This window comes from Siphateles boraxobius, unplaced genomic scaffold (assembly GCF_051911475.1).
Source record: "Siphateles boraxobius isolate OS27281-9 unplaced genomic scaffold, OSU_SipBor_1 35, whole genome shotgun sequence".
Taxonomy (NCBI): Eukaryota; Metazoa; Chordata; class Actinopteri; order Cypriniformes; family Leuciscidae; genus Siphateles; species Siphateles boraxobius.
In genome coordinates, this window is record NW_027508975.1 from 12,733,647 (window position 1) to 12,747,133 (window position 13,487).

Below are 13,487 nucleotides of genomic sequence, written 5' to 3' on the forward strand. Positions count from 1 at the left end.
GATTCAAAGATTCAAATGACTGGCAGCAGACAAAGGGAGAGGCGGTGCTTCAGTTTCCCAATTTATACTGGTCCAAATGAAATTGAACTGTATCATCATGATCTGATTCGTTTCTGTTAACTTCCATCTTTTTAAATGGATTTTGTTTGAAGATGTCTTTTGTTATATCTGCCCCTGTATATTATTTTTCGTCGTTTTTGTTTGGAGAAAATAAATTTTTCTAATCGGTTCACTACCTGTCCTGCCTGTTCTTGGCCTTGACCACCACAAATGGCAAATATAGACTATTGATATCTGCTGATATAGGCAGTTATTTTCTTACACGCAGGCAGAGAACGCATGTGCTAGTTGACGGTCGCCAGTAGTCCTTATGGTTTGTTCTTTTTGGCTGAGATGCAGCCGATGTGAGGCGACAACACAGTGAGCTTTCGTCTACGCTAGTTCTTTGACGTTGACTTGGTGTGTCCCGGGCTTTAACCCTCTGAGGTCTAAGGGGTTTTTGGGGTCCTTGAGGTAGCGGTCTGCGCGGGACACAATTTTCAGACCCGCTCCCGCAGTGTTCAGTCCCGCTCCCGCCCGCTCCCGCAAAGATTAGTCATTTTTAGTACCGCTCCCGCCCGCATCTGTGATATAATGTCCCGCTCCCGCCCGCACTCTCTGTCTGACGAAAGGTCTTGGGGAAAAAAATGCGTGCACACAAAATTCCTTACCAATACTTGGTAACATATTTATTGGTCCCATATTACGAACAGCATAATATTCACAACAGTACTTTATCTGAAGCACTAGAGGCGCTCTGTTCCTCGTCCATGCTGTCTATTTTGAACTTGAACTAGCTTTCGAATTCGAACTCGGAGCAGCGGGAAAGGAATTGTCTCTAAACAAGTGTGCGTGAGATTAGGCCCCGCCCTACCCGACAACATTCACAAGTTTAGGCTGCTTAAAACGTTTTTATTGCTGCCAATCAGAATCTCCCTCACAATTTCAAATTATGTACGCTACTTTAATCATTTATATATTTTACTTTATACTCATATTTAATTTGCGGGAGTGCAGCGTATGATCCCTCCCGCCCGCACCCGCAAGTGCACCTCATCATCCCGCCCACTCCCGCAATGACCTTTAAAAATTTGTCCCGCGCCGCACTGTTTTGCGTCGGGACCCGCGGGTCCCGCGGGACTCCCGCGGGAGTGCAGACCTCTACCTTGAGGTGTTCTGACATGCTCTGACATTTGTGCTTTTTTCAGTTATTTATAAACATGTTAATGGCAAAGGTGTAAATTCACTCTATATAGCACAAACGGGGCTACCGTAAAATGTGAGCAACATGTATGTACATGTTTGTATTTTTTAGAGAATAATGTTTATGCGTGGTTATTGAAAAAACTAAAACTTAAAGTGTCTGAAATAAGGCCACAAAACACATACTAAATATGTGTTCACAAGACTTTTGACTAATGGGTGTTGTTGCCTAGAATGTTTGCTTCAAAATGATCTGAAAATCATCCTGCCTAATCATTTACACAAAACAATACATTGATTTAAATTTTATAAGACACCTTTTGTTTGGAAATGCAATATGCGTGGAGGCGTGTTCACACCTGAGAAGACAAAGTCCGGATAATGTGCTACATACCTAGAAAGCAAGGACTAAAGAAATTATCTATATATACATATTTTACAATTAGAAATTGTAACCAATTACAAATAGGTTACAATTACAACAACAATTACAATTTTAACAATATTTCAAGTGTATTTCTTTGTAAAAAGTATACATTTTATCATACGTATTAAAAAAGGTAAGGATTCATTAGTTTGAATATTGGAACAAACACTATAATAACATCTTAGTTGATAATTCAATATACCTACTTTATTTTTGACAAAACGTCATACTATAGTATATTTAACTATGAGCAGAAATTGGTGAACAAAAGCGTACCTATTTAATGTGACATACTCAATACTCTTTTTTTACAGTCAAAACTTTATAATCTATCCAAAACTAATCACAAAATCTTGTCTAAACATTCATATTTAGTCTTTGTTACAATATTTGTAACATATTGTGTATGATATATTAGCATATACATGTGAATTTGCAGTTTGTTGCTTATACAGACATTTTATTTCAACATATTTCAGTCTATTTTTACTCATCTTAGTAGGCTATAGCAATATAGTTTGGATGTGTTCATGTAAACATAACGTTTACTAATGTAGGTGCGGGAGTGAATGAACGGCACAGACACGCGCTGTATAACTGTAGTAAACAAAGCGCACGCCTGTGCCGTTCATTCATCATTTAGCCTACACACAGACACGCAATTCATATTTAAACAGTCTTTTTGCGGTTTACAGTCAGACACTATTCAATATCGCGATTAGAACAAAGCACTTAAGAATAAATGACTTACTACATCAGCTGGATCCGTTGCTCCGCGAAATGAAATTACCAGCACTTCTGGTACATTTTCCAGGGTTATTAGATAGTATTATTCCTCACAGCGTAGGGATACACTGTGTACACTGCTCTAGTAAGATACTTACTGAACACGATGTGTTTTATAATCCAGCTGGTGGGCGTTGGCATGTTTGAATGGCTTGCGTTAGATCATTTGCGTTTCAATACCGCGCGCTCTCCGTGGGCGTGGCACATTAACACGTAATCAGGTATAATGAGCTGGAAAGAAAAAGACTGACATCTCTCTCTTTTCATACAGATTACATAAACTGAGAATATTTGTTTTTTTATATAAATTAATTCATTTAAAAGAAGAGAGTTCAAGCTTCATCATGGAAAAACACTCGTGCCTGTATGACAAGTATTCGCGGAATTACAGTTAATTTTCGGACGCGTTTCAGAATGGACTTAACTGACAGAGAGAAGGCAGAACGCGCATCATGTTTGTTTTTCTTTATTTGGCGACAAGCACAACACTTTATTATTATTGTGAGTATCCACAAAAAAAAACACTTATCAGGATCTAATGATGTACAACACTTAATATGTAAGATCAAAATCAACAGAGTATTTTGAGTTTCCTTTGCACTGATAAGAAAAAAAGTGTGTTTTTCGCCCGCGCGATAGCCAACCTCAGAGGGTTAAGTTCAAGTCAATTCATCACTGTTGAATATAACTGCACTTGAGTTCACTTCAACTCGACTTGCCTTCAGTCTACCATACGTTACAATTAAAGTTATTAAAACTAAAACCTTAAATTATTTTTGTAACTTGAAATAAACGGTAACTGAAATAATATATAAAAAACTTTCAGTTGGCTAGTTGCCAAGGCAACATTTTAAGTTAACTTATATTAAAATAACTCAAACTAAATCATAAATAAAATGAATTAAAAAAGACAAAAACACAAAATCAATTACTAAAACTTAAATGAAATAAACTAAATTTAAAATTAAAGCAGAAAAAATATTCTAACGAACTATCTGGTCTTTTAAAGCCTCATAAGAATTTACTCTGCTGACTTGTCGTGTCAAGGTCTTCCAGTACACTGCTGGAATGATCAATATATCATAGTGGAATTATTATCTTTAATAAATAATATATCTTGTTCCTCTTTCTGTTATTATCTTTAGATCTCCATCTCACTTCCAGTGCCTCTCTGGCTTGGCCACTGTTTCTCTGTGTCTGATCTCATAGAGATGGGTCCCCTGTTGTCCTTGAGCATCCTTAAACAGCACATTTATCATAGAGCCCATTTTGATGAACTCTCCGTACAGCCCCATGAACGAGCAGTCACTCCATCACCACAGATTCTCTCACGCTGCACAAGATCACTTTCAATCAGTATGTTGGATTTTTTGGTAACATAATAAGGTCTCAGTTGTTAGTTACTGTATTATCTACCATGAACTAACAATAAGCATTATATTTTTGCAGCATTTATTCGTCTTAGTTAATGCATATAAAAATAATTATTGTTCATGTTAGTTCACAGAGTCCATTAATTTAATGTTAACAGATTTCATTTTAAAATGTATTAGTAAATGTTGAAATTAACAGTAACTAAGATTAATAATACTGTGGAAGCATTTATCATGGTTAGTCCATGTTACCTGATAAAGACATTAATAATGTTAAAAGTATTTTACAATAGTACCGTTTTTACTTTATTTTCGATCAAATTAGGGGCTTTCGCACCAGGTAATTGTAGGAACTTAGTTTCTAGTAACTAGCCACCAGAGTGGTTCCCCGAGATCTAATGGTTCCCCTAGGAACGTTTTCCTGGTTGCATTCGCACCGCTAGTAGGAACTCTGAAGTGACGTAAGCCTCGCTTGTTGTTGTGACTTTTATTTTGATGGCACGGCGGACCTTTATTTTGATGGCGCTGAGAACGGAGCCTCAGCTCACAGCTCTAACATTCTCTGTTTGTCTCGTTAGTTTACAGTCCTGTCTAATACGTTATTAGATAGAACTGTTATAAATAGAATGGAGAAAATAATGAAAAGTTATTAGCGTATGCCATGTGGTTGATGTCCAGTGTTGCTAGCTGAGCAGAAATACATAATCATGTTTCGCTTGGTCCCCTCAAAGTTGCGTTGGATTTTCTCCTTAGCGTAAAGGTTAAGAGGCCCATCTATCACTGTTTTCCAAGTTCGTAGAGTAAGTTTCTGGGTTAAATATATAGGCATTTTTATAATATAAAAAATGGTGGGTGCTGGTGTTTCACGTGCGTTCGGCCAATCAGTGCACACTAACGTTGCGGATAGTTCCTATAATGCTGTTTTAGCCCCTACTCTGAAGTTGGAGCTAAATTAGTTCCTCGGAGTTCCTAGAACTAAAATCGTTCCTAGATCCTGCGGTGCGAACACGCCAAAATCTGGGTACTTCCGCCAATAGTTCTAGGAACTATGAAAAAGGTTCCTCCGGTGCGAACGCTCCTATAAATGCAGCCTTGGGTAGAGACTTTCAAAAATATAACAAAATCTTACCAACCCCAAAACTTTAAATGGCAGTGCATCTATCATGTCTGATCTGTGTTTGTGTTTTGCTTCAGTTGGACTTTGAGTTAGTTTTGCACTGTTCTCAGTTCAGTTTCCATTGTTTTATTTGCTCATGCTCTTCTGTTTCCACGGTTTATGATTCGCCCTCATGTGTTCAACCTGTGACCTGTTAATTATCTTGTTTAGTCCCATGCTGTGTCCGAATTCGCCTACTTATACTACGCCCTAAAAGTATGTACTGTTTTTGTGAAGAAAAAGTACATACTTTTCAGTGTGTAGCAAAAGAGTACACAAGCTCTGGGACATACAGTCACATCATAAAATTCCATCTTTAACGGTTGCTCTCTGGCGCATCCTGACACTGTGAACTGGCCTGTCAATCATCTGGTCACAGTTAAAATCCTCCACATTTTATTTCCTACCGTATCGGTGAGAAATGCAGTAGCACGTTGATCAGCAGTCGCAGGTCTTTCATGCGGAGCACTCTCCTCATATAAATACATAATGATGCATTTAAAAGTAAATGGCCAAACGGATCTTTATAAAAGTCCACATTGTTATTGCAGATGAAATATAACATGGATAACATTAAATAAATATTTTTATCAGGTTAAACTTTGACTAGTCACTAGTCACCTTTATCTAAGCCTCTCACTTTTCTGGTCGCACATATCCACCATGTTTTGTAGTTTTTTTTTAACACTTTTACTCGTGTCTGTAGTTCTGAACTGATTCCTCCTCCATTACGCAATGGGTTGTGGGCAATGTTAGCCGTTATAGTGAGCACGGATTCACACTTCGAAAATCTATCAGAAATAGTAGACCATCCTGGGACTTTTGACATACTCTTTTCAACATACTATGCTTTAGGACACACTTATTTTAATGTCACATACTCTTTAGGATGGATAGTATGGGCATTGTGACCCAGGGCCAGTGTGTTTTTGGTTCAGTCTTTGTCTGATCTTGTTGCTACGCTGTGGTTGTTCTGGTGTTTTTGTTTCCTGTTACCCCGATAGTGTTATTTTGAGTTTGTTTATTTAAAGAGACTGCTTGCAAAAAGATCCAGCACTTTTATTTTTGTCTTTGTTTCAACCCAGTGTGACAGTATCTTGAATAAAGAATATTTTTCTTACTTTTTTATTGTTCTGTGCATAAACCTTATTCAATTTTGTTCGATTTATGCTTAAAACAACTTTAAAAAATCTTCTTAATATTTTATTTTTGGTAATGTATCACTATAGGGATGTTTAGATATTTTTACGACACCATTTTTAACTAAAAACGGAAATCTTTTTGATGTGTTGTGGCCGTTCATTTACACGACAACAGCGTTTTGGGGGCCTGAAAACGCAAACTTTTAAAAAACGGGATTCAAAGTGCAAATATTTTAAAACGAAACCATTGTTGTCTCCGTGTAAACTACAAAAATGCAAATTTGTGAAAATGGTGACGTCATGCGAATGCGTATAGAGTGCCGAAGTTATGACGTCACTTTGTAGGACAACTCGGAAGTAGGCGGCGCATGGGTTCCCTCGATCGAAAAGCTATGCATTTTCCCCATAGACTTTTGGAAAATCGCTAAATTTAAGATCTGTGTTAAACAAAGAGTTGTGACCCTTACACGTTTTGTCTATCAAGATAATCTTTACAAGTTAATCCAAAATGTATACATTTTGAAGCCTATATAAAGTTTAAAAAACCACAAGCAGACACAATAAAGTTTAAAAAAAACACAAGCAGGTTATAACTGGTGTGTTTTATATCATAGATCAAAACGTGAAAATATTTAGAGGCTTTGTTGACCACAGACCTTATTTCAGGCGATTTAGCAAAAACCCATTAAAAAAACCCATAGACTTTAGGGTGAGGGAAGCAGAAGTGCTAAAATGCTAACTCACTTACGCGTTTTGGCATACAAAGTGACGTCATAACTTCGGCACTCTATTACGTGTTCAGTCTATAGGCGCTTAGTGTTTCTTTACAATGTGAGATTGCCAACTACTGGCCTGGCAGCATAATACAAAGTTTTTAGTTGTTTTCGCGGATTCCTGTGAACGGGGATTATTTTGACACGTTGTTGTCTGTACACTTTTCTGTTTTTAGTGCATCGTTGTTGAGTAAACGTATACACCCTACAAAAATTATATTTTTCACAGCCAAAAGTAACCATTATAACTAAGAGTCAAAGAAGGAGATACAGAGGGGTGGTTTCAGGATAAGTACATAATGCCTATTATTGAGTATTCATGAGCGTTCATCTAGAGGTGGAGAGGAGCTTGTCATGTTCCCTGTGGAGAGCTCTCTCGCTCTCTCGCTCTCTCTCTCTCTCTTTCTCTCTCTTTCTCTCTCTTTCTCTGCTTCTACACAAAGAAAGGATTCAAAAATTTAGAAACGATCTATGATGTGCAGTGGGGCATTGAATTGACGGCTTTGTCATTTTCAAATGTGCTTCTTTGACTGGTTCGTCACTATTGAGTTTTTTTTTTAAGTTAAAAACAAACACAAACCGAGCATCAGTAAGTTTGTTTGAAGTGGATTCTTCAAAGTCATTGTCAGGGATACAAAAGGGAAATGTTAGAAATGGAATAAAGAATAGTTTCAGCATTTATTAAAAACCATAACATGGAAAGAAATATTTGGGACAAAGATTCTATTTTTAGCAAAGAGAAACTCGTGAACTTGTATGATGATATGTTTTATTGTATGAATTGTCATGAAAAAGTCACCTGCACAAAACAATACATAATTTGAGTTTTAAGTTCATGCAAGACATTAAAGGAATGTTATAGATTCAGATTATTCAAAATAATTTAGACTTGTAAAATATACTTACAAATAATTTAGTGTCTTTGTATGAGTATAACCACAAGACTAATTATACTCTATACCATTCAAAAGTTTTTTTTTTAAAGAAATTAATACTTTTATTCAGCAAGGACACATTAAATTGATCAAAAGTAAGAGTAAAGGTATTTATAATGTTACAAAACATTTATATTTCAAATACATGCTGTTCTTCTTAACTTTCTAATCATCAAAGAATCCTGAAAGAATGGTTAAAAAAAACACAGTTTCCACAAAAATATTAAGCAGCACAACTGTTCTCAATGCTGATAATAATCAAGAAATGAATGACACTGATGACTAGAGTAATCCAGTAATGTCATCACAGGAATAAACTACATTTTAAAATATATTAAAACAGAAAACAGTTATTTAAAATTGTTTTACTATATGTTTGGTCAAATTAAGGCATCCTTAATTGGTGAGCTTAGGAGTCTTCTTTCAAAACATAAAAAATCTTACTGACCCCAAACTTTTGAACAGTAGTGTGTTAGAAACTGACTATGTGATTGATAACTAATCTTGTCTGTGCAAAATTATATTCAGTATTATAATTTCTGTTATGACCATGTTGCTCATAATAAAAAAAATGCCCAAGCAGTAAACCCTGTAAGTTTCATATGATATGTGTAAGGACGCCAGAAAGGATCTGTTCACAAAGAGAAAAATATACCCACAAATTACATCAATGCAAAACCAGATATAAGCACTGGAATGTCCCATAAAAATGTTCAAGTACATTCCTGTTCATTTTTACAAACAGAGACATGAGTCAAAGTTCTCTTGCAATCAGTAGCCGGCCATATAGAGAGCTTAACTTGTTTTGAACCCAGAAAATTCCTTGAATCAATTGTCTGGCTATATGAGAGTTCTTTCATCCTCGCCGTTGTGAAGGTGTGTTTGAGGTTTATCAGCTCTCAAAAGTGAGGATAAACAATAAGAGTCACAGAGAACATATGCTTTTTATGTTGCTCTTTAAATAAATGCTTTTTATGTTTAATTGCTCACAAACACCATCCTCGCTACAAAAAAGAACGAGTATTGATTTTGTTATAATCCATTAAAGACAGTTTCCTTACTTAAACCATAAAGAGCAGCCACCGTGTGGCGGATTGAATTGGCATCCTGATAATGGGCCATTGTTTTCCCTTCAAGCTCTCTGCACTTACGCTCCTAATGATGTCATGAATCACCACAGAAGTTGTTTCTTTCACTGGCCTGGATGGAAAGTTGATTGGTGGTGTTTTTATATCCCAGCAGCACCTGGAGCCCTGGAAGCTCTATGCCACCGTGGGGGTCCTGCTGGTTATCGACATCCTGTCCCTTATGATTTGGCAGATTGTGGACCCCTTGCACATCACAGTGGAGGTAAGGCAGCCCTCCGTCCTATCAGGGACTGTGTTTTCTTTGAACACGACACAGTTGGATTTATTGTGTTTTGCCACAAGGTGCTTATGAACAAAATCTTGATTTAACCGTTTCTCTTTCTCTCTGAGCAGAAGTTCACTAAAGAAGCACCTAAAGGGGACGTGGATCAGTTGATTGAGCCTCTTCTCCAGCACTGCAGTTCAGAGAAGATGAACACATGGCTTGGTGAGAATCGTTCTGTGTTTGACTCTGAATCGTTTCACACTGCACCCAATTCTGATTAGATTTTTTTGTAAAATGCAAACATTACATTTTATCAGTTAATATATTCCCTGACTTTACAGTGCAGTATTTAAATGCAAAAAAACCTGCTTTTTATTCACCGACCAGCCGTAATCCAGTTTAAACCAGCACTCTCTGTGCTGACTTAGGACTGCAGCAGTCGTTTTTAAATGAAGTCGTTGTTGTGGAAAGAAGGCAGCAAACAGAAGTGTTCTAGTGATAATACTGGCAGATATTCATCCAATTTTGATTAAATGATGTTATAACTAGCATACAGTATCTCCAGATGTGCAGTGTAGTCAAGCACACTTTATGTGCCAATTGAAGTATCTTGATCACACTGGAGGACTGATGCAGTGTATTTTCAGTAAAGTATGAAGATTCCCTTATAAAAAAGAGAAGTGTTTAATTATACTGAATGTGCACTTGTAATGTACTTTAAATATTTCAAGGTATATTTTTAGGTAAATAAGTATATTTTAAAAACAAACACTTTACTTTCAGATAGTAAGATATGAATGCATGGCTGTTTCTTAACACTTAAGTATTACTTTGTAATAATGTAAAATTTTAGTTTTATTTTAAACTACATATGAAATCAATCGTTTCAAAATCCTTTGTCATGCTTTAAAGTACATTTACTTTTATTCATTTAGCTGACGCTTTTATCCAAAGCGACTTACAATTGCTATATTTCAGAGGTCGCACGTGTCACGGAACAGGTAAGGAAAAAAGTGTGAGGACTCAAGTGCAGGAGAAATTATATTTATTTACAAAAGAAAACATAAACACAAAACAAAACCCACGAGGGGGAAAACATAACTAATACATATAAAACAAAAACAGAACATGAAACTTACAGGAGGATCACAGGGAACAGGAAACATTAGACAACGATCCGACAAAGACTGCAAACAAGAGGAGACTTAAGAAGGGAACAAATCAAGAGGGGACAGGTGGAAGAACTCAAACAATAATCAGGTAACGAGGGGGAGGGATCAGACAAGGACAAGAGCACATGGCCCACAATAACAAAACACCCATGTGCAACACAAGACAGGACAGGCATGTGACATTACCCCCTCCCTACGGAGCGGCTACCAGACGCTCCATAAGACCAGGGCGGGACGGGAGGGACAGACCAGGGCGGGACCGGAGGGACAGACCAGGGCGGGACGGGAGGGACAGAACGCTTAGTCCTGGGAGGCCAGGGCGAAGCAGACAGTCCATCGGGCGGCCAGGGCGAAGCAGACAGTCCATCGGGCGGCCAGGGCGAAGCAGACAGTCCATCGGGTGGCCAGGGCGAAGCAGACAGTCCATCGGGCGGCCAGGGCGAAGCAGACAGTCCATCGGGCGGCCAGGGCGAAGCAGACAGTCCATCGGGCGGCCAGGGCGAAGCAGACAGTCCATCGGGCGGCCAGGGCGAAGCAGACGACCCATCGGGCGGCCAGGGCGAAGCAGACGACCCATCGGGCGGCCAGGGCGAAGCAGACGACCCATCGGGCGGCCAGGGCGAAGCAGACGACCCATCGGGCGGCCAGGGCGAAGCAGACGACCCATCGGGTGGCCAGGGCGAAGCAGACGACCCATCGGGCGGCCAGGGCGAAGCAGACGACCCATCGGGCGGCCAGGGCGAAGCAGACGACCCATCGGGCGGCCAGGGCGGTGAAGACGACCCATCGGGCGGCCAGGGCGGTGAAGACGACCCATCGGGCGGCCAGGGCGGTGAAGACCCCCCATCGGGCGGCGAAGACCCCCCATCGGGCGGCCAGGGCGGCGAAGACCCCCCATCGGGCGGCCAGGGCGGCGAAGACCCCCCATCGGGCGGCCAGGGCGGCGAAGACCCCCCATCGGGCGGCCAGGGCGGTGAAGACCCCCCATCGGGCGGCCAGGGCGGTGGCTCGGGCTCAGGAACAGCAGACACCGGCTCAGGAACAGCAGACACCGGCTCAGGAACAGCAGACACCGGCTCAGGAACAGCAGACACCGGCTCAGGAACAGCAGACACCGGCTCAGGAACAGCAGACACCGGCTCAGGAACAGCAGACACCGGCTCAGGAACAGCAGACACCGGCTCAGGTACAGCAGACACCGGCTCAGGTACAGCAGACACCGGCTCAGGTACAGCAGACACCGGCTCAGGTACAGCAGACACGGCTCAGGTACAGCAGACACCGGCTCAGGTACAGCAGACACCGGCTCAGGTACAGCAGACACCGGCTCAGGTACAGCCACAAGAACTGTAACAGTCACAAGAACAAACACAAACACAGAAACAAACACTGGCTCTGGTGCTGGAACAGGCGCTGGCTCTGGAACAGACATTGGCTCCAGCTCTGGAACAGGCCTTGGCTCTGGAACAGGCACTGGCTCTACCTCCGGCTCTGGAACGGACACTGGCTCTGCCTCCGGCTCTGGAACGGGCACTGGCTCGGCCTCCGGCTCTGGAACGGGCACTGGCTCTGCCTCCGGCTCTGGAACGGGCACTGGCTCTGCCTCCGGCTCTGGAACGGGCACTGGCTCTGCCTCCGGCTCTGGAACGGGCACTGGCTCTGCCTCCGGCTCTGGAACGGGCACTGGCTCTGTCTCCGGCTCCAGAACAGGATTTGGATCTGCCTCTGGCTCTGGAACAGGCACTTGTTCTGCCTCCGGCTCTGGAACAGCAGACACTGGCTCCGGCTCTGAAACAGGAGACACTGGCTCCGGCTCTGGAACAGGAGACACTGGCTCCCGCTCTGGAACAGCAGACACGGGCATGTCCAGGATCCGAGCAAGACGCTCCAGATAGTCCGTAAGTGCCTTGGCGGCCACACAAATGGGCATTTCCGGATCTGTCTCTGACTGGGCAGACTGGACGTGCTCAGTCTCTGACTGGGCAGACTGGACGTGCTCAGTCTCTGACTGGGCAGACTGGACGTGCTCAGTCTCTGACTGGGCAGACTGGACGTGCTCAGTCTCTGACTGGGCAGACTGGACGTGCTCAGTCTCTGACTGGGCAGACTGGACGTGCTCAGTCTCTGACTGGGCAGACTGGACGTGCTCAGTCTCTGACTGGGCAGACTGGACGTGCTCAGTCTCTGACTGGGCAGACTGGACGTGCTCAGTCTCTGACTGGGCAGACTGGACGTGCTCAGTCTCTGACTGGGCAGACTGGACGTGCTCAGTCTCTGACTGGGCAGACTGGACGTGCTCAGTCTCTGACTGGGCAGACTGGACGTGCTCAGTCTCTGACTGGGCAGACTGGACGTGCTCAGTCTCTGGCTGGGCAGACTGGACGTGCTCAGTCTCTGGCTGGGCAGACTGGACGTGCTCAGTCTCTGGCTGGGCAGACAGAGCGCGAACAGTCTCTCGCTGGGCAGACGTGACGTGAACAGTCTCTCGCTGGGCAGACGTGACGTGAACAGTCTCTCGCTGGGCAGACGTGACGTGAACAGTCTCTCGCTGGGCAGACGTGACGTGAACAGTCTCTCGCTGGGCAGACGTGACGTGAACAGTCTCTCGCTGGGCAGACGTGACGTGAACAGTCTCTCGCTGGGCAGACGTGACGTGAACAGTCTCTCGCTGGGCAGACGTGACGTGAACAGTCTCTCGCTGGGCAAACGGAGCGTGAACAGTCCCTGGCATGGCCCCTCTTCTCCGCTGAGTCCTCATTAGGTCGGATCGTTAACAATAATCAGGTAACGAGGGGGAGGGATCAGACAAGGACAAGAGCACATGGCCCACAATAACAAAACACCCATGTGCAACACAAGACAGGACAGGCATGTGACAGCACGCCTCTGGAGCAATTAGGGGTTAGGGTTAGGGTTAGGGTTAGGTACACTTATTGTTGACTAAAGCAAGTACTTGATTACAATTTTAACTGTTGTGTGTTATTCAATATTATATACAAGTTAGTAAAATGTACTAAACTGTAACATCATCATTAAAAATGTTTAATTAAAAATGGAATTCATGATAATCAAGTTTTAATAGAAATGACAAAGTATATTTTAGATTTCCATAACAAGTACATTTTTAA

The 13,487-nt window shown here is 41.9% G+C and overlaps 1 protein-coding gene across 3 annotated transcripts in view; it reads left to right on the forward strand.

The window, feature by feature from the left end:
* gabbr1b (gamma-aminobutyric acid (GABA) B receptor, 1b) overlaps nt 1-13,487 on the forward strand; it is a 137,686-nt gene that overhangs the window by 109,629 nt on the left and 14,570 nt on the right. For 2 of the 3 annotated variants that reach the window (XR_013190460.1, XM_077196426.1), the window contains exons 19-20: nt 9,074-9,184; nt 9,316-9,409. Coding sequence is in view for 2 of the 3 variants with exons in the window: in XM_077196426.1 (XP_077052541.1) it covers nt 9,074-9,184; nt 9,316-9,409 (205 nt within the window). In the remaining variant the exon portion in view is untranslated. The remainder of the gene's footprint in view (nt 1-9,073; nt 9,185-9,315; nt 9,410-13,487) is intronic. The other variant, XM_077196427.1, reaches the window with a different exon arrangement.